This window comes from Camellia sinensis, chromosome 14 (assembly GCF_055761805.1).
Source record: "Camellia sinensis isolate YWXY chromosome 14, ASM5576180v1, whole genome shotgun sequence".
Taxonomy (NCBI): domain Eukaryota; kingdom Viridiplantae; phylum Streptophyta; class Magnoliopsida; order Ericales; family Theaceae; genus Camellia; species Camellia sinensis.
Genome location: NC_138974.1, coordinates 133,265,460 through 133,293,103, shown reverse-complemented (window position 1 = coordinate 133,293,103; position 27,644 = coordinate 133,265,460). Strand labels below are relative to the sequence as shown.

At 40.8% G+C, this 27,644-nt stretch overlaps 1 protein-coding gene across 1 annotated transcript; it reads right to left on the bottom strand.

Moving 5' to 3' along the window:
* Positions 1-21,437: 21,437 nt before the first annotated feature.
* On the bottom strand, positions 21,438-26,583 carry LOC114321737 (large ribosomal subunit protein eL18x-like). Its single transcript, XM_082905281.1, has 5 exons — positions 26,511-26,583; positions 26,293-26,336; positions 26,101-26,190; positions 25,883-26,011; positions 21,438-21,812 (listed from the first exon to the last, which is right to left on the bottom strand). The coding sequence occupies exons 1-5, from the start codon at positions 26,581-26,583 to the stop codon at positions 21,585-21,587; spliced, it is 564 nt and encodes a 187-aa protein (XP_082761407.1). The 3' UTR covers positions 21,438-21,584.
* Positions 26,584-27,644: the final 1,061 nt, after the last annotated feature.

Genomic DNA, 27,644 nt, shown 5'->3' with positions numbered 1-27,644 from the left:
CTGACTGATGGCCATCATTACTGTTCGGTCTTTTAAGACCTACTGTTACTGTTATGCTAATGGATATACCACATATGACTGTTTACTGTACTGAACAACTGAAATACTGATTGAATTGAACTGTTTTCATTACCGTAAGGACATTCATTCTAAACCTCTTTACGCATTATGTTATTCACTGGGCTTTAGCTCACTGTTTATATATATATGTAGGTGCTCAGCCACCAGATCGGAGCTAGGAGCGTGGGTTAGACTCCAGTTTTGTCAAGCCAGCCTTTGTGCCTTACTGCGAGGTTCCGAGTTGCCATGCTATGGCTTTGGGGTGTTTTGTTTGTTTTCCCCCGTCTGTCTCCATACTGTTTGGATTACTGTATAGACTGTCAGTTGCTAACTGTACTGTTATCAAGGGATTAGGTCCCTGTACTGTGTGACTGTAAATTTTGTATAGACTGTACTGTTTGTATATGTATGAATGCATGAAAAATCTTTTTGGCATACAGACTGTCACAGCTCATTGGACATTGTTTAATTACTGTATTGGCTTCCGCCAGGCCCTGTACTCTGTTTTACTGTATTACTGTTAAGCAGGCCTTCGGTAATCTCGGATTACTGGCCGGTTACGGTGCTAAACCCATAGGGCCGGGTTTGGGTCGTGACAAAACCAGCCCGAAGTACCACAAACCGGTCAGACTCAAGAGACTGTGGTAGCCCTACCATCTCATCAGCCTTCATCATCCCGCCCAAGCAAGCGTGCTCGGACTTCCACAACCGAGCCACGCTTTGTTGACGAAGATGAAACCACCATTCCCCAATCCACACAACTAAGCCCACAACCAGAGCGCTCTGACCGAGATAGCTCCTCCAAGTGGGTGCCTAAGGTCACATACAAGAACCACGCTACTACTGACTCCGACACAGTTGTCGCGGAAAAAGACCATTTGCTGGCCTTTAATCTGGCCAAGAGTGTCTGCCTTCCAACCGATATGGATCACCACGATCATTTTACCGAGCTAAAGGCCATTCGCTCGGCTACAAAATCAATGGTATTGGTAAGTTCGCCTTTTCCTTCTCCAAATTTCAACATCTTTTTGCTCGGTTCATCTCAAAATTGTTTCTCTCCTTTTGTAAGCCTTACAGAAGAACCACATCGCCCACAAACGCGTATTGAAACTTCGAAAGACCACAAGGCAAGCCATGGTAGAGGCCAATGCTAAAACGGCCGACCTAAAAGAATCCCAACAGAAGATGGTCGAGCTACAAGCCGAAGTAGCTCGGCTTACTGGCCTGGTCAATACAGCCGAAGCAGATAAGCAAAAGACTGCGGCCGTGCTGAAAGACAAATACCTGCGCGAGCTAGCCAAGCTCGAGGGAAAGAAGAACGACGAGATAAAGGAATTGGAGAAGAAGGCAGAAGACACAGAAGACCGCGGCTATAAGAAGGGCAAGACCACTTAGATCAAACAATGCGAAGCTGCCAAAGATATATTCTTCAAGTGTGGGTAGAAGGAGGCGATGGCACAGCTCGGTCATGGTCCAGAGACCGAGGTCTTCCAAAACCCTCATCCATACTACATACCGAGCTACATGGCAGAGTATGCCCAGGTCATTCAACAAAAATTTCTTCAGGCTGAGGATGACGAAGAAGAATGTGAGCCCAACAATGCCCCGGTCGTCAATGATCCCGCTGTTGAGTCAGCTTGGGTAAAGCCACCGGTGGAAGGCTTGGTTGACAATGTGACCGAGCTTCCTGCTAAAACTGGGCTTCAAGTTGACTTGGATGCGGATCTTGATGACCTCTTTGCTTGATCTTGTATTTTCTTTCTTTTTATTTTAGGAAAAAAACTGAAACTGTAACCGGGCTGAGTCCCATCCTTTATACTTTTAAACTTTGAATGAAAGCTTCTTTTGTTTCAACTGTTGTTTCGGTTTACTTCCATACTTGCATTTACTTTCCAAATTTAATCTTAACGTAGCATAACACATTCTGGCCGAGATACCTATCTCGGTCTTATCCTTGAAATCTCCGATAATACCTGCCAACCTCTTCAGCCTAGGTTTTTACCTCGGCTGAAGATTACCAAAAGTTGTTACTACAGCCAACCACTCCTCGGCCTTGATCCTTATCTCGGCTGAGGAGTACTAAGTGTTGGTTTTTCCAGCCAACCACTATTCAGCCTTGATCTTTATCTCGGCGGAGGAGTACTTAAGTGTTGGTTTTTCTAGCCAACCACTCTTTAGCCTTGATCCTTATCTTGACTAAAGAGCAATAAATGTTGGTTTTTCCAGCCAACCTCTTCATCCTAGATCCTTATCTCAGCTGAAGAGCAATAAATGTTGGTTTTTCCAGCCAACCTCTTCAGCCCAGATCCTAAACCTAGCTGAAGAGGGCTCAAAGTTGGTTATTCTTGCCAACCTAGAGCGAAGTGTTTGGTTATTCCTGCCAAACATCCTGCAGCCTAGATCCGTATCCTCGGCTTAGGAGAAGTGTTGGTTTTTCCAGCTAACCTCTTCAGCCCAGATCCTAATCCTAGCTGAAGAGAGCTCAAAGTTGGTTATTCTTGCCAACTTAGAGTGAAGTGTTTGGTTATTCCTGCCAAACGTCCTGCAGCCTAAATCCTTATCCTCGGCTTAGAAAGAATGTTGGTTTTTCCAGTCAACCTCTTCAGCCCAGATCCTAATCCTAGCTGAAGAGAGCTCAAAGTTGGTTATTCCTACCAACTTAGAGTGAAGTGTTTGGTTATTCCTACCAAACGTCCTGCAGCCTAGATCCTTATCCTCGGCTTAGGAAGAGTGTTGGTTTTTCCAGTCAACCTCTTCAGCCTAGATCCTAATCCTAGCTGAAGAGAACTCAAAGTTGGTTATTCCTGCCAACTTAGAGTGAAGTGTTTGGTTATTCCTGCCAAACGTCCTGCAGCCTAGATCCTTATCCTCGGCTCAGGAAGAGTGTTGGTTTTTCCAGCCAACCTCTTCAGCCCAGATCCTAATCCTAGCTGAAGAGAGCTCAAAGTTGGTTATTCCTACCAACTTAGAACGAAGTGTTTGGTTATTCCTGCCAAACGTCCTGCAGCCTAGATCCTTATCCTCGGCTTAGAAAGAGTGTTGGTTTTTCTAGCCAACCTCTTCAGCCCAAATCCTAATCCTAGTTGAAGAGAGCTCAAAGTTAGTTATTCCTACCAACTTAGAGTGAAGTGTTTGGTTATTCCTGCCAAACGTCCTGCAGCGTAGATCCTTATCCTCGGCTTAGGAAGAGTGTTGGTTTTTCCAGCCAACCTCTTCAGCCCAAATCCTGATCTTAGCTGAAGAGAGCTCAAAGTTGGTTATTCCTGCCGACTTAGAGTGAAGTGTTTGGTTATTCCTGCCAAACGTCCCGCAGCCTAGATCCTTATCCTCGGCTTAAGAAGAGTGTTGGTTTTTCCAGCCAACCTCTTCAGCCCAGATCCTAATCCTAGCTGAAGAGAACTCAAAGTTGGTTATTCCTGCCAACCTAGGGCGAAGTGTTTGGTTATTCCTGTCAAACGTATTGCAGCCTTGATCCTTATCTTGGCTTAGGAGAAGTGTTGGTTTTTCCAACCAACTATGATTTTATTGCCCCTAGTTCCCTAAAACTATTTTTACAGACGAAAACAATTTATGCTGAAAAAGAAACTACTTGTTTTATTAAAAAAGAAAAATTACAAGTACTTTTAAGAAAAACTAAAAATAAAATAGTTTGAGATTGGCAGTGTTCCATGGCCTGGGAATGGCCTTGCCTTCTCCATCCTCCAAGTGGTATGTCCATTTTCCTGCTAATCCTACCACTTTGTATGGTCCTTCCCAATTAGGCCCTAACTTGCCGTCTCCGAGTACTAGAGTATTTCCCATTATTTTGCGCAGCACCCAATCTCCAATCTTGAATTACCTTGGATGTACTGTCTTGTTATATTTTTTGGATAACTCTTGCTAGTATGAGGCAATGTGAACCAGTGTTGTTTCTCTTCTTTCCTCTGCAAGGTCGAGCTCCAATGCTATGGCTTCTCTATTTAACTCTGGGTCAAAATTTTCGCTTCTGATGGTAGGGAGGCCAATTTCTAGTGAGATTACTGCTTCCATGCCGTAGGCTAAGGAGAATGGTGTTTCTCCAATTGATCGCCGAGATATGGTGTTATAAGCCCATAAAACATGAGGAAGCTCATCAGCCCACTTTCCTTTTGCTTTCTCTAATCTTTTCTTCAATCCATCCAAGACGACTTTGTTTGATGCTTCCGCCTGGCCATTTGCTTGGGGATATGCCGGTGTAGAGTTGTAGAATTCTATCTTGTATTCTTCACAAAAGCCTCTAAAAATTTTGCCATCAAACTGAGTGTCGTTGTTAGATATTAGAGCTTTTGGTATGCCGAACCGAGTGATGATATTCTGCCAGACGAACTTCTTCACATCTTTCTCCTTTATTGATGCTAGTGCTTCTGCCTCCACCCATTTTGTAAAGTAATCTGTTACTGCAAGAAAGAACTTTCTGTTGCCGGGTGCCGTTAGAAGTGGTCCTACTATGTCCAAGCCCCACATTACGAAGAGCCATGGGCTAGTTAAAGGTAGAAGCTCTCTGGCTAGCTGATGTATTTGGTGTGCGAACTTCTGACATTTCTCGCACTTTTTGACATACTTTTCTGAATCTGCTTGCATGTAAGGCCACCAATATCCCTGCGAAATTACTCTGTAAGCCAATGATCTCCCCCCTTGGTGACTTCCGCATACGCCTTTGTATATCTCGAACAAGAATGCCTCAACCTTGCTGGGATGGATGCATTTTAAGTAAGGTCCTGTAAAGGCCATTGACGGAGAGAGCCAAAATCGCTGCGACTTTGCTCTTATTTTGTTGGCCTCTTTCTTCTCTTCGGGTAAGATACCGTCATTTAAGAATACTATAATGGAATCCATCCAAGAAGGACCTAGTTCGGCATAACATACTTCGGCTTCTTCAGGTTCTTCAATGCTTAGTCTTGGTAGAAAGTCAATCAGTAACGGATGTGGGATGGATGTGTCTGCCATTGAAGCAAAGCCTGCTAGTTCGTCTGCTCTATTGTTTTCTTCCCAGCCGATCTGCTCTATCCGCACTACTTCGAACTTCATGATCTCCTTCTTTACTAATTCCTGGTACTTAGCCATTCTCTCATCATTTGCCTCATAATCACCTGAAATTTGGTTTACAACTAGCTGGGAGTCACTGTAAACCATTAGCTCGGTGGCCTTCAAATAGAGTGCTGATTTCAGGCCCGCTAAAAGTGCTTCATACTCCGCCTCGTTGTTTGATGCTGGGAAGCCAAGGTTGACTGCTTGTTCCACTACTAGGCCATCTGGTGAGATGAGGACTATGCCGAGTCCTGCACCATACCTGTTAGATGCTCCATCCACAAAGAGCTTCCATATCTCTCCCACGAATAGCTTCCAGCAAGTTGATGGGTCGGATGATGTCTTTGGGTCGTGAGTGTTGCTGATGTTTTCTTCCAAGTTCACACCTTCTGTTAGGGTTTGCTCTTCACTGTCTATCTGTCCCAAGTTATGACTTGTTGATGAGTCTTCATTAGGGATGGCCTGGTTTATTCCTTCTTTTTCTCACTGTAGCAGGGAGTCATGTATTAGGGGTTGCACAATTCCTGCAGTACTTTCCGTCCCCATTTCGGTTGTACCAGTCATGTCAATCAAAATCCGTTTGACGTTGAAATCCTTGACGCGGAGAGTGACAACTAGTGCATCGTTGTGAGGGCAATATATCCTTGCCAAGTCTCTGTCTGAAAAAGATATGACATTCGTGGCCTCTGTTCTCCCCCTTTTGATGGCAGGTTGTGCACTTAATACCTCCCTTAAGTGTTTAGCCTTTTTGATCATGCCCCTGAGCTCACATACCTGCTCAGGTTCGAATACCCCATGTATTACGTTAATTACGCCTTGAGGTGGGGCGTCGACCGGCATTCCGTTTGGGACGTTGTGGTTTTGGGGGGCTGGCTGTGTTCCTCCTTCTATGTACTGGTCCAAGTGCCCAGCCGCCACTAACTCCTCCAAATGCTGCCTCAACGACGTGCAATTTTCAGTGCGGTGCCCCTTTTCATCATGGAATGTGCACCGGGACCTTTCGTAGTAGTCTTTTTGGGTTTCTCCCAATTTGGCTGGCCATCGGATGAAAGGTTCATCACGTATTTCACTGAGAATTTGGTAGATTGGTTTTTTGAATACTGTGGTAATGGCGGTGCAGACTCTTAACCACTTTTTGTCTGGGTCCTCTTTGTTGGCCCGCCTGCCTCGCCCATTCCTGCTGGGGCGTTCTACCGTATTGACCTTTGTTGTAGTCTTTTTATCTGGTGTTGCTGCTGCGCCAGATTTTGTTTTACCACGGGCGCCATCCTCCTCTACACGAATATGTTGGTGTACTCGCTCCATTAAGGCCTCCATCGTGAGAGGTAGCGCCATAGTAATTGAATCCTTCAACTTGTTTCCGACTGGTAGCCCTCTTTTGTACTGCGCGATGGTAAGATTGGTGGGGCAATCTCCTATCTGGGTGAAGGTCTCCCAGTAACGACTGTTGTAAGATCTCAGCGTCTCCTTGTCGCCCATGTCAATGGAGAGTAGCTAATCGATCTCTACTGGTGTTTTGGTATTCGTTTTGAACCTAGTCACGAATGCCTCTGCCAATTGTGCCTAGGAGGCAATGTTGCCTTCTGGTAGCCTTTCGAACCAAGTTAGACCCAGGTCGTCTAGGCTGGACGAAAATAGGATGCACATCAAAGTCTCGTTTCACCGATATACTGTCATAACCTGGCAAAAGTGGTTTAGGTGCATGTAGGGGTCCGTCTTCCCCTCATAAGTCGTAAAGATGGGCTAGAGGAAGCCTGAAGGAAATGGCGCGTTCTCAATTGCCGGAACGAACGGCGAGCCATGTAACCTTACTAATGCTTTGTCCGTTGGTTCATAAGCAAGGCGCGGTATTGGCATTCTTACCTCGACGCTCCCATGCGTCCGAGGGGCCAACAGCTGAAGGGCTGAGACTCTGCGCGGGTCGCGTGCCCTGATATCCTCCTTCCATCGTGCCCTTTCTTCAAGCACAATTCATAAGTCTGATGTTCTGGGCAACTCCGTGTGCCTAGATGATGTCTGGTGCGTGTGCGAGGGCCGATAGGTGCTTCCCTCAGTATGTGACCTCTCAGTTCTCGTTCTCTCAGACCTGGAATAACGAGTCCTGTAAGTCCTCGATCGAGTGTCGCCTGTTCTCAAGCTCCTACTCTCTGCTTGCGATGGTGTGATATACTTACCACAATTTTCTAAGTGGCGAGGGGGCGTGTTGCTTTTGCGCCCCTCTTCTGTCGCTACCCCTTTTCCTTTTATCTGGCGCTTCATTGACTCCATGTACGACGCCATTCTTCTTATTATCTCATCCTGCTCCTTTACGCGATCTTCCAAAACTTGAGGGTCTAACCTCCGCTTCTGTCGTTCTGGACTTTGAGAGCGACGGGGGCTATTAGCCCGCCTTCCCTGGCATCCCTCCGGGTGTGTACCGGAAACCCTTCCGATGCCTAAGTCAGCATAATAGACAATAGACAAAAGCTCTGTGAATTCAGGAATCAAAGTTGTGTTACCTCTTTCATAGGTGATGTTATGAGCTTTTATAAGTTCCGCGTGGCACAATCCTAGTAGGACTCTTACTCCTCCATGTAGAGTCCTTCCAAGAATCACACTCCTGAAAGATGATGTTTATCCTTCACCACCCCCCTCACTACTTAAACCAAGTGAGATGGTTTTACCACGGTTGGATGTCAATATGACCGAGCTAACATGGCCATGCTGAAGCCGCAAACTAGACCGAACTCCAATTAACTCGGTTCTTCCTTTTACTGCGTGTACCTCGTTTTGACATACTCCAACCGGGCTGTTTCCTTAATACCGAGCTAACCAAGTATGAAGTAGGAGTTAGCTCGGTGCTCAAGCGTACAATGCCAAGCTAGCTCGGCTCTTCCAAGCATAATGCCTTGCTAGCTCGGCCCACACGCTTAGCCTGTTAGACCGAAGTCAATCTGTTTTTACCTTGGTCCATCCTGCAGCCCAATTAACAAAGAAGTCTCCTACTTAGCTCGGCCTGATATAGGCATAAATTACCCTCTCATTTATGTTTATGTTGTTTGTCAGGATGCGATTGAAATTAAAAAAATTAGTAAATAAGAAAATTAAATTTTAGCTAAAAGAAACGAAAGAAAATCGTAAATTAGGAAGCCAAAACTTTTTTTTAATCAAAAAATATGAGACTAAGGCTTGGTTTGGGAAGTAGGTTGGCTTTTTGGATTTTTGGCTTTTTTGGCTATTTTAGCCTGGGCTAAAAAGCTTGGTTTGGGAAGGGCTTTTTGACTTTTTGGCTTTTTTGACTTTTTTTGTGAGAGAAGAATGTAATGATTATAGGTTGGATGTGATGTTTTGTTTGTTATGGCTAAAATAGTCTATTTTGTTTTTTGTGGCTAAAATAGCCAAAAAAGCCTGAAAATCAACTTGCCAAACAGAGGCTAATAAATAATTCAATAAACTATATAATAATACAAGACCAATCCTTGTAAGAAATCAAACATCAAATCAAATATGGCTTAAACTTGCTTGATGTACACGTACAATTATAAAAAAATATGTTAAAAATTATGAAATTATGTAAAAATATTTTAAAATATATAAAAAAAGTGCATTAAAATTTTAAATATTTTAAGATTGGGTCTAATTTATAGACAATCTATATTAGCATGACTCAACTTTAAATTCGTTCATAATGTGCATCGAAACTATTATATTTGGTTAAATTAAAAATACATATTCAATTAATGGTGAACAAATTAACAAAATATTATAAATAAAAGCCACCATATTTTAAGTTGATGTCCTCTTAAAAAAAACCTATCGATTGCTTGAGCATTCCCAATGTAAGAAGTAGTGGCTTTCATTTGAATTTTTTTTTCCCAGCAAACGTGGGCTATCTAAAATATTAGCCCATCAAGCCCACCACAAATCTAATAGGCTGTAAATCTCTGACAATTCGTTGGAAATTTTGATATTTCTTATATATTGACCCTCAACTTGAAACATTGTGTGATGTTATTCTATGTACATTGTATACTACCAGTCAATAACCAATAACATTCAGTAACAAACTTATTTATCATACCCTTTCGCAAGGGTAAGTAATGCATCATTAGCTTTTCATTCTTGTAAAAAGTTTCAAAATGAAGTAAAAAGCAAGCATATTGCAAATGTCTAGATAAACATGGCCCTTAGCTCTTGCATACCATGATTCTAGGATGCCATCGCTATTACGAAGACATGTTGGCCAGAACTCGAAATATTTAAACACTAAAAAAAAAAAAAAAAAAAAGCCTCTTGTTGCAAGAAGAGCAAGTAAAATTGCCAACTCACCAAAGAAATTGCATTTGAAATTGGCAAAACCTGAATCATGGATAGGGGTGCAACTCAGGCGGGTTGGAAGGTTGTCTAAGTCCAATCCAAGTTGTGCTGAGACCTGCTCAGGTCCGCCTAAGCTCGAATTATAACCCGAGATTGTCTGCCCAAGTTCGACCCGAGTTAAACCTGAATTGTAAATGAATTTCATTTTTTTTTTCCAGCAAAATTATTAAATTATTAAAATTAGACTTTATTTACATTTTTTTTTGGTAGAAAATCATTAATAACATTAAAAAAAATAATTTATATAATGTAAAAGAGATGCTGCTATAATTGTCTTTACAATTAATGAGTGAGAATAAAAAATATAAGATTTTGTGTTACTTGTATATATATATATATATATATATATATATATATATATATATGTACGGGGAAGAAATAATTCTCCTCGTATAATCCTGTTGACCAAGTCCACGCTCCTCCGTACGACGTCGCTTTGTCACCTGAAAATATAAACATGAGCTAGCCGGCGGGTGTGTGCCGGAAACCTCTCCGATGCCTAAGTCAGTAAACTTGACAAATAGACAAAGCTCTATGTTTTCAGAAAGCAAAATTGTGTGTTGTGTTCTGTTACCTCCTCCAAGGTGATGTTTGTGAGTTTTTTATAAGTTCCGTGTGGCACAATCCTAGTAGGACTCTTATTCCTCCATGCAGAGTCCTCCTAGGATTCATACTCCTAAGGATAATGCTTATCCTTTTACATCCCCCCCCCCCACTGCTTAAACCAAGTGGGATGGTTTTTACTTTGGCCGAACTACGATATGACCGAAATAAGCTTGGCTATGTAGAGCCACTGACTAGGCCGAACTATTCTTAGTTCGGTTCTGCTTTTACTCCTCATCTCGGTTCTCCTCTGCTCAACCCATAACACGACTGGACCGAACTAACAAATTGCGACCGGCACAACTCCAAGACCGAGCTACCGAGTAGCAGTGTTTTGGCCGTTCTAACCTCAATACGTCTCAACCGGACTATTACTGGGACCGACCTAACTCCAAGTTGCCCGGACCGGAGTAGCTTTACATCTTATTGCACCGAAGTAATTTTACCTCACCTGGGCCGGAGTAACTTTTACATTTCTATTGGGCCTTTCTATCCTATCCTTCGTACTTTGGGCCATAAAGTCCATCTCACAGCTCGGCCCAATTTTTCCCAAAAATTACCCTCTCAATTGCCCCTTAATTCCATCTGCAGAGCATGATTGGGATTACCAGTATACCAGCCGAGCAGGAGTTTTTAAGCTTTTCCAGCCGAGCTAAAAACCCTTTAACCTCTCCAGCCGAGCTAAAAACTCTTAAGACTTTTAAGCCGAGCTAATTTTTACTCCGAGCTCCATTTTGTCCGGTCAAAACGTCTCTTCAATCACGACTGTAACGCTTCCCTTTCCAATGACACGTGGCAGGTTCTGATAGGCTGGGAGCAGCTGTCACGCCGCCCTCGTAGTACGAAAAATTTGAACAATCCCGCCCTTTCGTCCATTAACCAAAACAACCCTTTTATTTTTTGAATCACTTTCTCCACTATTCTTTCGTCTTCTCTCTCTGTGCCTCTGTTTCTTCCATTATCAAGCTCGTGTTCTTCATTTGCTGATACTGTTGCCGACTCCAGTCCTCTTTTATTCCATCTGGTAAGCAAATCCATCTCCCTTCCATGTTTTACCTTCGTATCTGTTCAATGCATTATGTTTAGTGTGTTTTTGCAAAACATTTCTTCCATTTTTGCTACGCTTCTGTACTTTCAGTAGAACTCATGTGTGTATGAATTATCCTGTAGAAAACTAGTCTTGGATCCAAAATAATGTAGCGACCGAATTAGGGTACTGTTTGTCCTATATAGGTAGATCACTTTAGTCAATAACCGAACTAGGATCGACCAGGTTTTAACAAATTACCAACTCCTGATTCACTGTAGCCGAAATAAAATCACCGAACGAAGTTTGAATACACTAGACTAGGGAACTATGATCTTCAACCGAGTTAAGCCTTGGGGCTAAGCCAGCTTTCTTAGTTTCTAAACCAAATTCAGAAAGCTGCCCCTAGTGGCTTAACCGAAATAAAAAACCCACTGTTCAAACCGAGATAACAAACCTCATACGAAAACCGTTCTTGCGTACCCTAAGTCCAAACCGAACTACCAAATATCGCCAAACCGAGACAGGACCTGCCCACAAAGCCGAAGTAGGGCTTACTTACCTTGCTTTTAATTTGTAGCACGGTCCAATGATCTGTGCTTAACCCCTTTGTTTTCTACTTTGCAGACTTAGGCTACCTAGGCACTCCTGCGTGCGCTCAACCGAGCTACTGAGCATAATTTTTGCACCGATATAACTTATTCGTAAATTATACAACAAATGGGTAAGTATAGGTATCTAGTAGAGACCCCTGGTGGCATGGCCAAATTCAGGAAGGACTATAGCATACCTGATGATGTCCACTTGACTTTAGCCAAAAAAGATGTCATCCCATGGGATAATGAAGGCTTTGTCCCCTTCACCCTTTTATCCATTATAGAAACCGGACTACGGTTTCCGGTCCAACCATTGATCTGTGAATTTCTTAAGCAAACTAGATTATGCCTTACCCAACTGTCCACCAATTCATACCGCATCATTATGGGAATAGCCACATTGAACCATCAAACCGGACTAAACCTTGGCCTGGCCGAAATCTTCCATCAATACTCCATCGGCTCAAAAGAGGATGGGTGGGTCTATTACCTTAGGATTCACCGCCGCCGAGAGAAGATAGTTAAATATACATCGGACAAAGACCTTAATGACGACAATTTTTTCTGGGTCTCTGGGAACTTTGAGGATTTTCAGGCCCAAATTCCTGGCCGACCTATAAATTAGAAAAAGGGAGAGCCTGGTAATTTGACTTCGGTCTTCTTCCTTGTATTTTTATTTCGGTTTTTTAGTCTATCAACCGAACTAACAGTTCTCCTTTCGCAGATTTCGCCCACCTCCATTCCTTATACAGCTATCCCAACCTTGCGATTTTGCGAGCCGCACTTCGGTTTAAAGAAAGGAGTTGGGCTAAGCTTCTAAACTTTGAACCGACCTACCAGTACAGCGGTCGCCGAAAAGCAAGAGTAACTGACTTTCTTCTCGAAGACACCCCAGAGCCGGACCCAAACTTGCCGCAAATAAGATTAATTCCTTTAACTGCTGAAGAGGAAATGGCCAAGAAGAACAGACTAAGGGCGCTTCTGACCGAGACAAGCAGGCCCGAAGTACCGTCACCCAGCCAAACACAGCCTGCCGTTGTGGCCCTCCCCTCTCAACAGCCGTCTTCATCGCGCCGAACCAAGCGCGCACGAACCACCGAGTCAGAACCAAGTTTGGTTGACGAAGATGAGACTGCTGTTCCACCGATCCTGCCACCGAGCCCCCAACCGGAGCCCAACAACCGAACTACCACCAGTTGGGCACCAAAACTTACATTCAACAACCGAGATGTCCTAGATGCTGATTCGGTTGTTGCCGAAAAAGATCACCAGTTGGCCTTTAGTCTGGCCAAGAGTGTGTGCCTCCCCAAGGATATGGAGCACCACCAAAAGCAGCTAAACACCGAATTAAAGTCCATTCGGTCTGCAACGAAGTCCATGATCCTAGTAAGTAGCTCTGTCCGTTTTTCTGTCTAGTTTTTTAAACTTTTACTTCGGCTCATTTGGAGTCCTTGTTTTGCCAGGCAATTCAAAAAAACTACAACACTCACAAGAAAGTGCTGGAACTCAGAAAAACTACAAGGGACGCTGTGGCAGAAGCCGAAATGAAGTCGGCCGAGGTAGAAGATATCAAGAAGCAAATGGCCGAGCTGCAAGCTGAGAACAGCAGGCTGACCGGACTAGTTAGTTCGGCAGAGGCAGAAAGGCAGAAGACTGCCATAGCTCTAAAGGACAAATACCTGCGCGAGCTAGTGAAGCTCGAAAGAAAGAAAGATGCCGAAATAAAGGAGAGCGCAAAGGTAGCCGGCAAACAAGGCTTCAAGAAGGCAGAAGATGCTTATGCCAAGCAATGTAATGCTGCTAAGGAGCTGTTCTTCAAGTGTGGCTGGAGGGCGGCTGTTGAGAAGCTCGGTCATGATCAACAGACTGAGGTCTTCAACCCTCCAGCCTACTTCATACCGAATTCCCTTTCGGAGTATGCGGATGCCATGCAGCAGCAGTTCCTTGAAGGCTCAGATTCTGATGAAGATTCCTCTTCTGAGGATACTCCGGTTGTTAGTGTGGACCAGACAGTTCGGTTGGAGCCCCCGGTGGAAGACCTGACTATTGATCTTCCAGGTGAAACCGTGGTTCCAGCCGAAACCACTCTTCCAACCGTGAGTGAGCTCCCTTCTGAAGCCGGTCTTCATGTTGATGCTGATGCAGCTTTTGATGCCGATATTGAAGAACTTTTCTCTTGATTATGTACTTTTTCTTTTTCTGTTGCTTTTTTATCTTTGTAACCGAACTGTACCCCTTCTTTGTAATGGCTTTTCAATGAATGAAAATTTTTGCTTGAACTGTTATTCCGGTTTTGATTCGTAGGCTTGTATTTGTAATGCCCTCTATTATTTCAACTGCTATTTCGGTTTTAGGTGGTCAACCTATGCTCACTAGCCAACCACTCCTTAGCCGATATAATCACTTCGACTGAGGAGTATACGGAGTTGGTTTATCTAGCCAACCGTTTCTTCAGCCATGCCCTTACTTCGGCTGAAGAGTAAAGAGAGTTGGTTTTTTCCAGCCAACCATTCTTCAGCCATTCCCTTACTTCGGCTGAAGAGTAAAGAAAGTTGATTTTTTCCAGCCAACCATTCTTCAGCCATTCCCTTTCTTCGGCTGAAGAGTGAAGAGAGTTGGTTTTTTCCAGCCAACCATTCTTCAGCCATTCCCTTACTTTGGCTGAAGAGTAAAGAAAGTTGGTTTTTTCCAGCCAACCATTCTTCAGCCATTCCCTTACTTCGGCTGAAGAGTGAAGAGAGTTGGTTTTTTCCAGCCAACCATTCTACAGCCATACCCTTACTTCGGCTGAAGAGTAACAAAAGTTGGTTTATTCCAGCCAACCTCTAAGTTAGTTTTTCCGGCTAACTTAGAATAATATTTGGTTATTCCGACCAAATGTCCTGCAGCCTGGATCCTTATCCTGGGCTTAGGAAGGGTGTTGGTTTATTCCAGCCAACCTCTAAGTTAGTTTTTTCAGCTAACTTAGAATAATATTTGGTTATTCCGACCAAATGTCCTGCAGCCTGGATCCTTATCCTGAGCTTAGGAAGGGTGTTGGTTTATTCCAGCCAACCTCTAAGTTAGTTTTTCCAGCTTAACTTAGAATAAAATGCTTGCAATGTACCTAATCTTTACTAAAGCTAATCTTGACAAAGAACAACTTGTGCTGAAAAGAATTGCTTGTTTTATTGAAGAACGAAAAAATTACATATGTTTGAAAAAGAAAAGCTAAAAGTAAAATATCTTGAGATTGGTCGTGTTCCATGGCCTAGGGATTGCCTTGCCATCCTTGTCCTCTAGGTGGTATGCCCCTTTGCCTGCTAACCCAACCACCTTGTAAGGACCTTCCCAGTTTGGCCCTAACTTGCCGTCTCCTGGTGTCAAGGTGTTCCCCATTACTTTGCGCAGTACCCAATCCCCAATCTTGAATTGTCTTGGATGCACCTTTTTGTTGTATTTTCTAATTAACTCTCGTTGGTATGAGGCGATGTGAACTAGTGCTCTTTCTCTTCTTTCTTCCGTAAGGTCAAGTTCCAATGTTATGGCTTCTCCATTTAAGTCTGGATCAAAATTTTCGCTTTGAATTGTAGGGAGGCCAACTTCCAGTGGGATTACTGCTTCCATTCCATAGGCTAAGGAGAATGGTGTCTCTCCTGTTGATCGTCGAGGTGTGGTGCGGTAAGCCCATAAAACATGAGGAAGTTCGTCCGCCCATTTGCCTTTTGCCTTCTCTAGTCTTTTCTTAAGTCCATCTAAGACGACTTTATTTGATGCTTCTGCTTGGCCATTCGCTTGAGGATATGCCGGTGTAGAATTGTAGAACTCTATCTTGTACTCTTCACAAAAGCTTCTGAAGATTCTGCCGTCGAACTGAGTACCATTGTCTGAGATCAGTGCTTTTGGTATGCCAAACCGAGTGATGATATTCTGCCAAACGAACTTCTTCACATCTTTTTCTTTGATTGATGCCAATGCTTCTGCCTCCACCCACTTTGTGAAGTAGTCTGTTGCTGCGAGAAAGAATTTTCTGTTGCTGGGTGCTATTGGAAGTGGTCCTACTATGTCCAAGCCCCACATTGCGAAAGGCCATGGGCTAGTTAATGGTAGGAGTTCTCTTGCTGGTTGATGTATTTGGTGTGCGAATTTTTGGCATTTGTCACACTTATTCACATATTTCTCTGAGTCTGCTTGCATATATGGCCACCAATAACCTTGTGAAATGGTCCTGTAAGCTAGCGACCTTCCCCCTTGATGGCTTCCGCACACTCCTTCGTGTATTTTGAACAAGAATGCTTCTACTTTGCTGGGATGAACGCACTTTAGGTAAGGCCCTGAGAATGACTTCTTGTATAATGCCAGATATGGAGACAGCCAAAATCGCTGCGACTACCCTTATTCTGTTGGCTTCTTTTTTTTCTTCTGGTAGGATGCCGTCTTTTAGGAACAGGATGATGGGATCCATCCAAGAGGGGCCTAATTCTGCGCAACATATTTCTTCTGCTTCGGGATCTTCTATGCTTGGTCTTGGTAAATAGTCGATCAGTAGTGGATAAGGTATGGAGGAATCTGCCATTGAGGCGAAGCCTGCTAGTTCGTCTGCTCTGCTGTTTTCCTCCCTGCCGATTTGCTCTATCCTTACTACTTCAAATTTCTTGATTTCTGTTCTGACCAACTCTTGGTACTTGGCCATCCTGTCATCCTTTGCTTCATAGTCGCCAGAAATTTGATTTACCGCCAGTTGTGAATCGCTGTAAACCATTAGTTCGGTGGCCTTCATGTAGTGTGCTGACTTGAGTCCTGCGAGAAGCGCCTCATACTCCGCTTCATTGTTGGATGCTGGGAAGCCAAGGTTGATTGCTTGTTCTACAACCAGGCCGTCTGGAGAGATGAGGACTATGCCAAGTCCTGCACCATGCCGATTGGATGCTCCATCCACAAAGAGCTTCCACATCTCTCCAACGAATAACTTCCAGCAAGTGGAGGGGTCAGATGATGTCGTGGGGTCAAGAATGGTGTTTTCTTCGAGGTTCATGTTTGCTGTCTGCCCTTCGTCATCTGATTGTACTGTTGGTGAATCTTTGTTTGTTTCTTCCTTGTTGTCCTTGGTCTGGTCTGCCTTGGAGTCTGACTGAGTGCTAACTGCTAGGGGTTGCGCTATTCCGGCGTCAACTTCTATCCCTAGTTCGGTCGTGTCAGTTAGGTCGACTGGGCAGATATGATGACTACCAGGAGTGAATTCTGCGACGAAGTCTGCCAAAGACTGGGCCTTTACTGCGGTTCTAGGTTGGAACTTGATGTCGAATTGTCCCAACTCTACTGCCCACTTTAAGATTCGCCCAAAAAAGTTCGCCCTCTCAAACAAAGCTTTTAGTGGAAAAGCTGTGAGGACGACTATGGTGTGGGCATGAAAGTAGTGTGCTAATTTTCTGGATGCCATCATTAATGCTAATGCTAGTTTCTCCAAGGGCAAGTACCTTGTTTCGGCTCCCAACAATGTCTTGCTGACATAAAAGATGGGCAAGTGTTGTATTCCTTCTGCACGAACCAACACTGCGCTAACTGCGTGCTGAGAGACTGCCAGGTACAAAAAGAGTTCTTCACCGGGTACTGGAGTAACAAGCAGTGGTGGGGAAGACATGTACTCTTTCAAGCTTTCCAGAGCTCGGTCGCATTCTTCATCCCACTCAAACTTGGCTTTTAAAGCTTGAAAAAATGGTCGTAATCTGTCTGATGACCTGCTTATGAACCGATTGAGCGCAGCTGCCATGCCGGTAAGATGCTGCACTTCTTTGACTGAGTTTGGTCTCTCCAACTCCTGGATTGCCTTGATTTGAGTGGGGCCTGCTTCTATACCTCGGTTGGTCATGAGGAAGCCCAGGAATTTGCCAGATCCTACTCCGAATGCACACTTGGATGCATTGAGGCGTAACTTGTGCTTCTTCAGGATCTCAAACATCTCGCCTAGGTCTTTAAGATGGTCATTCTCATCCTTGATTTTGACCACCATGTCGTCGATGTAAGCTTCCATTTTTTTTCCTAACAATGGTTCAAACATCTTGGTGACCATCCGTTGGAATGTTGCCCCTGCGTTTTTCAGGCCAAAGGGCATGACCTTGTAGCAGTACAATCCCCTTGGTGTTGTAAAGGATGTGACCTCCTGGTCTGGTTCATGCATGGCGATTTGGTGGTAGCCTCTGTATGCATCCAGAAAGCTGAGTCAGTTGTGCCCTGCCGTCAGGTCCACCAGTTGATCTATCCTTGGTAGAGGAAAGCTATCTTTTGGGCAGGCCTTGTTGACAGTTTTGTAGTCGACGCAGACACGCCATTTACCATTCCTTTTTGGCACTACGACTGTGTTGGAGATCCATCTTGGGTAGTGCACTTCTCTAATTGCTCCTGCCTCCAGCAGGTTGCCTACTTCTTCTGCCACTATTTCGGCGTGGTGGAGTGCCGATCTGCGTGTGCGCTGAATGACTGGTTTGGCGGATTGGTGGACGTTGAGTTGGTGACTGATGAAGTTTGGATCAATGCCTGGCATGTCGTAGGGCGTCCAGGCAAACACTTCGATATTAGAGGTCAAGAATTCCAAGACCTCTAATCTCTCAGCGCTGGACAACGACGAGACAAGCAAGAAGAACTTATCCGGGTTCTTCTCATCTATTTTTACCTCCACCAAGTCCTCTACCGCTTTTTGATCAGCCTCTTTGCCGATGTCTGCGAATAGCTCATTACTTTCTAGTTCTTCCACCGAATGAACGTACCCTTTGGCAGCGCGGCTGCCATTCACCGTAGCGAAACATTGTTTTGACATGATTTGATCCCCATAGACTTCTTCAATTATACCGGTGTCGTTGGGGAACCGCATTACTTGGTGGTAGGATGACGCCACCGATCGCATGGCATGCAGCCATGTTCTGCCCAAAATGATGTTGTAAGTGGAGGGGACTTTCAATACCCAGAACTCCACTTGTTTTGTTACGGTTCCTGCTCTGACCGGAAGAATTATCTTACCAACGGGCCATTCTGGCATGGAGTTGAACCCAATCAGGGGAGAGACGGCAGGCGCCAAGTCTTTGTCTTGCAGCTTTAACTGTTTGAATGTTTCGTAGTACATGATCTCACATGAACTACCCTGATCAATCAGAATCTGCTTGACGTCAAAATCCTTGACTCGGAGAGTGACAACCAGGGCATCATTATGGGGGCAGTATATTCGGTCTAAGTCTTTATCTGAGAAAGACATGACGTTTGTTGCCTCTGTCTTCCCCTTCTTAAAGGCAGGTTGGGCACTTTGTACTTCTTTAAAGTGTTCAGCCTTTTTGATTGATCCCTTGAGCTCGCATACACACTCAGGTTCAAAGATTCCATGTATCACATTGATAATGCCTTGAGGTAGGGCGTCGATTGGCATTCCATTAGGGTTGTTATGATCCTGGGCGGCTGGCTGTGTCCCTCCTTCAATGTATTTGTCCAAGTGACCAGCTGCTATCAACTCTTCCAAGTGCTGTCTCAACGGCGTGCAATTCTCAGTTCGGTGCCCCTTTTCTTTGTGGAAGGTGCACCGTGATCTGTCGTCGTAGTCTTCTGAGCTTCACCTAGCTTGGCTGGCCACTTGACAAAAGGCTCATCCCTTATTTCGCTCAAGATCCGATATATCGGTTTTTTGAACACCGTTGTTATGGCAGTGCGGATTCTCAACCATCTTTTGTCTGGGTTTTCTCCGTTATCTCGTCTGCCACGACCGTTTCTATTCTGCCGATCTACCGCGTTGACCTTTGCTGAGGTTTTCTTTTCTGGTACTGCGGTCGTACTAGATTTTGCCTTGGCACGCACGCCATCCTCTTCTACCCTGATGTGCTGATGCACTCTTTCCATCAGGGCCTCCATGGTGAGGGGTGGCGTCATGGTAATCGAGTCCCTTAGTCTGTTCCTGACTGGAAGGCCTCTTTTATACTGGGCAATGGCAAGATTGGTGGGACAGTCTCCAATCTGGTTGAATGTCTCCCAGTAGCGACTGTTGTAGGATCTAAGGGTCTCTTTATCCCCCATGTCGATGGAGAGTAACTGGTCTATCTCCACCGGTGTCTTAGTATTTGTTCGGAACCTCGTTACGAATGCTTCTGCCAATTGAGCCCAGGAGGCTATGCTGCCCTCTGGAAGCTTTTCGAACCATGTCAAGCCTAGGTCGCCAAGGCTTGATGGGAAGAGTATGCACATTAAGGCCTCGTTTCGCCTGTACACAGCCATGACTTGGCGAAAGTGGCGAAAGTGTGAATACGGGTCCGTCTTCCCTTCATATGTAGTGAATTTCGGCTGAAGGAAGCCTGATGGTAGGGGCGCGTTTTCAATCGCTGGAACAAACGGCGAAGTCTGCAGCCTTGCCAATGCTTTGTCTGTTGGTTCATAGGCTGGGTGCGGTATTGGCATTCCAACCTCGACGCTTCCATGCGTCCGAGGAGCCAACCGCTGTAAGGCAGAAATTCTATGTGGATCCCACGCCCTGTCATCCTCCTTGCATCGTGCTTTTTCTTCTAGCACGGTTCGTAAGTCGGATGACCTGGGTAGCTCTGTCTGTCTAGATCTGGTTTGGTGTGAATGCGAGGGCCAATATGTGCTTCCTTCAGTGTATGATCTCTCAGATCTCGTCCTTTCAAACCTGGAGTGACGAGCTCTGGAAGGCCAAGATTGAGTGTCGCCTGTCCTGAGGCTTCTGCTCTCTCCTTGCGAGGGTGTAGTATTCCTACTACGATTTTCTGAGTGGCGAGGGGGCGTCTTGTTTTTGCGCCTCTCTCCTGTCGCCACTTCTTTTTTCTTCATCTGGCGCTTCAAGGCTTCCATGTCTGTCGCCATCTTCTTTATCAATTCATATTGCTCTTTCACGCGATCTTCCAGAGTTTGAGGGTCAATCCTCCGTCTTTGTCTGTCGGGACTTTGAGAATGGGATTGACGGGGGCTGTGAGTCCGTCTCCCCCTAGCATCCCTCCTGGAGGTATGTCTTTGGGGCTCCAAGTCCGCCATGGGAGAGACAGAAGGTAATCCTTCACGCCTTGCGCCCCCCTCTGGAGTTAGTCCGTCGACGGCGGACTGTGGCAAGTCTTCAATGTGTGCCATTGAATGAGAAAATGAGAAGCTTAGTCAAGAGGTTTTTGTTCTTGTCTGTTCTTCCCACAGACGGCGCCAATTGTACGAGGAAGAAATAATTCTCCTCGTATAATCCTGTTGACCAAGTCCACGCTCCTCCGTACGACGTCGATTTGTCACCTGAAAATATAAACGTGAGCTAGCCGGCGGGTGTGTGCCGGAAACCTCTCCGATGCCTAAATATAAGATTTTGTGTTACTTGTATATATATATATTTAATATGATTTAATAATCTAAATTACATTAATATCATGTAATGGCTAATATTTTATATGTATATTTAATATTTTTATATTTTTATATATGCATAATTCGGGTTTCGGGTTACTTAGATTGTTTGAAGTTTTTACTTAAGCCCGTCTAAATTTAATCTGGGCTTCTGAATTTTTACCCAAGCATGTACCGAATTTAAAAATATCTTGTCTAAGTCCTAAAAAAAATCAAACTAGGCTCAGGTTGATCAGGTTAAGCCCACCCAATTTGCAACCCTAGCTGGGGTCTGTGCCTAAAGTAGTTACAAGCTCATACAGTGAGATGTTCTTAACGAACCATCAAATACTAATTGAATGCATTTCAATTGCAAATCAAAAACATTCTGATTAAATTCCAGGATTACCCAATTGTCAATGGCATATCAAATATCACAAAAAGCCAGCAATTTCAGCCTTACTGTTGTACCCAAGACACCTTATATTGCCATTCGACCCATCTCAATTTTCAGTTTCAACAGCAAAATCCTTCAGGGCCAAAACAATACATTCGACACATATGAACTAGACAACATTGCAGAAGCACAAACCAACAAGATTGAAATACAAACCGTGCTGTCCAAGTGGCGCTCTAAGGGCGAGCTGGTCAAATGTGAGGCACTCACCACCAGCCTTCTCAATCCTGGCTCTTGCTGTTTCGGTGAACCTCAGTGCAGTCACCTTCAAAGCAGGGACTTCATATGCCCGAATGTCATCGGTAACGGTCCCAACAACCACAGCAATCTTAGCATCCTGCTGTTGGGGGGGGGGGGGGGGGGGGGGGGTGTGTGTGTGGAACCAGAAACAATGTTAATAAAAAATAAGAAAAACAAGTTAAAATTCTGAGTCCCCATTTGGCTTTTGAAAAGAAGAATAATCAAAGAACATTTAAAACTGAAAGTTGGAGCAATCATTTTAACAAAAAAAAAAAAATGAAGCCACTTTAAAGCCTTAGGTTCTGTTTGGTTCATATTTCAAAACATAGTTCTATCACTGATTTAAGTGTGGTATTTGGTTACAACTTTCAAATCATAATTTTACACTCATTTTTCAAAAACTCATTTCAAAATATAATCATTACTTTTCAAAACTCATAACCAAACACACAATTCAAAACTTTTTTTAAACCCCAAAAACAATTTAATTTTTATTTTAAATATTTTATTTTATTTTATAGAAATATTTTTAATATTTTAATTTTCATAAAAATATTTTAATATTTTGATATTTTAATTGTAAATATTTTGATTTTCGGAATATTTTTAATATTTTGATTTTCGGAATATTTTTAAAATACTTTTAATATTTTTAATGTTTATATAGACCTAAAAAATAAATTAACAGAAAAATTAATTGACATAAAATAATTGACATAGAAGTTATATGAAAAAAAAAATTATTCAAAAAATTACTTAAAAACAATTAATTGAAAAAAAAATCATTTTTTTATTTGAGTATTTTAAAAATAGTTTGGTTATGGCTGTTGATCAAAAATACAGATATCGAGTTATCAGTTGTGTGTTTGATTATCAATTATGAATTGAATTAAGTTTTAAAAACTATTTTGAAAACTTATTACCAAATAAATTTTCTTATTTCGCATATCACATCAAACATTCAAAATTTAATTTCACATACAATTCAACACTCTATTCAAAAATCATAACCAAATAAATTTTTTACACTCAAATCATAATTTCACAACTCACAAACTGAAAATACAACTCATACTCTCAATTCATATTTACAAGACTCAACCAAAGGCAACCTTAGTAATTTTTTTTTTTCTTCACTTTATGTTATTCATTATTAGATCCAAATGGAATTTTGCATTTATCCTTATTGGGAGCTTATAAAAAAGATTTTCCGCTCATAATACATTTTCACTTTTTTCCAAAATCCGAAGCAAGGGAAATATTCAATATTTGATTAAAAAAATAAAGAATAAATTACGAATACATCCTTTGAGATTTACTTAAATTACAAATCATCCCTATAGTTCTAGAAATTAGATTATTCCTCATAAGATTTTTAATTTCATAACAAATAGATCCTTTTGTTAATAAATTATCAAGTTAATTAACAGTTTTTAATAATGTTAAAATTTTATTTCAATAAATAATTTAGATAATTTTATTATTGTATAGATAAACAGTTAGAAACTTCATTTTTTCAATTAATTATATTAAATAAAAAAATTTGATAGAGAGGTATTTGTAATTTTTTAAATCACATAAAAAAAATTCATATTTTAAGTAAATCTAAAGGGATGTATTTATAATTTACCTAAAAATAAAATAAAATGCAAAAGAAATCGCTATTTCTTGCTTGGTTACTATGGAAACAATGAGTGGGAAAAAAGTACGACGGCAATAGGTGAGAAACTTATGTAATGTTTATTTTCCTTCTCACTTCCCTTTCCCATTCCATTTTCTTTGTGAATTCCTCGTTCCAAACAAAACCAAAACAAGACATGGGGAGAATATTCAGTAATACATATTAAGGTTAGGCATAGGGTTATTCGAGCTGTTCAACCCGCCCAACTTAAATCGATCCATATACAAATAAGTGATTTTACAGACACAATATGAACGGATGGGATTTAAAATATGGTATTATTGTAAGTTGTGGGTTTTACTTACCTACACCCGCAATAATCCGTCCACACTTAAGACTTTTTTTTTTTAATTTATTCATCCTATCCTACATATTTTTGAGCAATATGACTCGAATAATATGTGAATTTTTTTATCTTCATTTTTATTTGTATTGTTCATTTTATTATTTAGGTTTTATTGATCTTCTCTTGTTGATTCCTAATTAGATACTTTGGAGTCAAGCTCACCTTCAAGTTCAACCTATAATATTGATACTATAATTAAACTCTAATAACCATTTGCTTATTTGTAAATTTTTCATATACTCAACACATTTTCTTACTATATTGAGATGCAATATATACATATTTGTTTATCGTATCACTACTTTATTATTTTACACTTTTTTTGTCAAAGGAATTATGAGATCGAAGATTAAATTACATATTTTTCAGTTTGTTTTTGTGCAAGGTTATATGGATAGAATTAGAATTTGAATTTTTGAAAGTTGGATCTGATTCATGATGGAGTTTGCGAGTTTACAAATGTTTTTATTTAATTTAATGAGTTTGAATTGGATAAAATTTGACAATAATTTATTATTATTTTATTATTACATTTTGAATTAATGTAAAAGTTAATAAAGAATTACTTTTAGGTAAATTTAGGATTTTAAATGATTTTACTATAATTGTATTATTGGATAGTAAATGATTTTGATGATTTAGTTTAGAATTTTGAAAAATGTACTTGTTTTAGTTTATGATTTTATTTAAAATGTTAAAATTTTAAATGATTTGCTTGTGTTAGAAATTGATTTTGTTGTGTTTTAAATTTTATAAGTTTTAATTCATTAATTATTATTGTTGAGCATTTTAGAAAATGGGAGGAAAATTGCTCAAAATAAATATTTACAAAATGACAAGAAAAAAAGGCGAGATTTGGTGATAGACCCCTCACTGTCTAATTTGTCTTTCAAAAGGACAAGAATTATATAGGTATTTTCAAAACCCCATAATATTTTAAAACTTATTTCTTTTACTACATTACCCTCATATTTATCAACTCTCCTATTAAGTCATCTTCACAGTATATTTCAGAGTAAAGTTTACTATGATTCAAAGTAAAATTTTACATTGTTAAGCAAATCAACATGTTTTTAACCAAAGTAAAATTTCAGAGTAAAATTTTACTCTGAATCAGAATAAAACTTTACTCTGAAAGTACAATTTTACTTTGAGTCAGAGTAAAATTTTAATCTGAAAGTACAATTTTACTCTGAATTAGAGTAAAATTTATTATGATTTTAAGTAAAATTTTACTTTGAAAAAAAAAATTACTATAATTCAATGTTCAAATCAACACAACCCATTTCTCAGTATAAAAAATAAAAAATAATAAAAAAATTTAATCTCGAAATACATTTTCACAAAACATAGATAATTTCAATGGTGAATATTCGAGGCATTTTGCGTTTGTTTCTTCTGTTACTTTCAATAAAAGCTTGTACAAAGCCTGTCGAGAGAGAGACAAATGATCCAACAACACCACTACCTCTTATTCAAAATCTATTTAGATTTCTATATATTTATGTGCATAATCAATCAAGTAAGAGATTGATATGTGACTATATATATATATATATATATATGTCAATTCCTTGAACCTCAAGCCTTGATAACCTTGACCAGATCTCTAACCGTTGGGACCAACTTTGAGGTCGCAAGCATGGCATTCGCGATCTTCAGCCTCTTTATCTACAGTAGCAGTGGTCGATGACAAATTGGAGAAGAAGATGAAGATGAGAAAAAGTGAAGAAGGCGGGAAGATTTAGTTGAGGGTATAATAGTCTGATAAAATATTTAAATAATAAATTTTGTCATTTATGTAAGACTTTATAATTATGAAGGGGTTTAGAAAGTATAATTTTTTTCTTAATCCTTTTAACAATGAAAGGAAGGTAAATGGGATTTATAGCCAAATTTCCCCAAAAAAAATCCAAAAAAAATTTTTTTTTTTTTAAAAATTCAATCCGCAAACCGTTCGCACATCTGCGAATCATATTTGCACAAGCAGCAATCCGCATAGAGGGGAGGTTGTGGGTTCATTTTTTTCTAAACTGCATAAATACGAGTCCAAATCACAAAATGAACCGTCCAAAACCAAACCGCCCGCACCCCTAATATATATATATATATATATATAGAGAGAGAGAGAGAGAGGCACCTTTCCCTGCATGAAACGAATCAAGCGGAAGAGGGAGAGAGGAGGCTTGTTGGTCTTGCTCATGAAAAGCCGCTTCAGTATCACCGCATTGAAATTGCTTCCTGTTCTCCTCACCAGAAAATGATTCAGCTGATCACATATCAAACACCATGAAATTCAGTATTAAAAAAAAATTGAATTTATACATATACATATGTATAGATAGAGAAAGTAGAGACCTTGACGAGAAGCTTGAGATAGATATCATTGGATTTTGGGGCGGTCCACTTGGTCTTCTTGGTCTTCCCACCGACTTTCAGATCGATACCCTATCACCATTGTTCAATAATATGTCAACAAATCACTTAAATCAAAGATAAAATAAAGCGTTGATAGAAATTAGTTCTTAGGGTTTTGAAGGCGAAGATAACCATTGTTGATGCTGAATCCGAAATTTCTTGCACACACCGGGGAACTAGGGTTCACTCGTATGGTTTTATTTTGCAGGGAAAGGGAAAAGTTAGGGCTTCATAACTAATCAGGCTTGTTAAGTTTAACCCAAGTCAATTTTCGATGTGAAATATTTTGGACCGAATAAATTAGGCCCAATATTCAGGGCCTTATCTAAAAGTTTCGACTAGTTTTGGGCCAATTATCTTAACGGTTTCATCAATGGAAGAAAAGTACAGTGCTATTGATGCTGAGCTGGGTGGAAATTTCATCGCAAAAGTTGATCTAGTATTATCCTATGATCACATCCATTGAAATACAATTTGACTCGCTTTTATCATAGCTCAGAGCATTTCCAATACATCCTCCATAACTGTACGTATGAAGGATTTACTCCTCCAACCCATCCTCTAAATCCATTTCTATTTGGAAGGAGGATGAGTTGATCCTTCATATTTGGAGGGAGGATGCAAGATAGAGGATCCCCTCCAAAACACTATTCATTCTATATTTTTTATTATATTACAAATAACTTTTAATATGTAAATTTAATTTTTATAAAATTAGCATCATTAAAAAGTATGAAATCATACCTTTAAAATGAGTATAATATTAAATATATTTACAAAAATTTTAAAATTACATATTTGTTAATGAACAAAAATTACTTTTTGATGAAGGAAGGATGAAAGGTTGCGAAGATTTGTAATTGGAGTTTGAATGAATAGTGACATATTCTATATTTACTTTTTGAATAAAAAAAATTATTTTCATCCTTTTAGTGAGAGGATTGGGTTGGAGATGCTCTCGAGGCCACACATACACAACAAAGAAAGAAAAAAAATGGTTTCATCCAATTCTAGAGATGATGGGCTCCTTTGGTTTGTATTGGAAGATATAATTTTTTAGAAAAAAAAATTTAAATTTTATTGGGTTAAAATTTTTTAAAAAAAATTTCAAAATCAATTTCTTTCTCCTATACGTCAATCAATCACTTTTTCTCTCTCACACACATCTACTCAATTACAATAAAATATTAAATTATCCCAAACTCTCATATTCCAAAATTATTTTCAAAATATACAACTAAACAAACCAAAAAAATTTCTAAACTCTCTTTCCAAAAAAAAATTTGAAAATTTATCTCAAAATATAAACAAAACACACCTGATAATTTATTCCCACATATGCTTTTTTTTTTTTAAAGTCAATATTGAATTTAATGTGATTATTTATTTTTAGGGGTAAATTACAAATATATCCCTTCAAAATTGCTTAAAATACGAAGGGCTTGTTTGGTTTGTTTTGGGGAAAAATTTTTGAGAAAAATTCT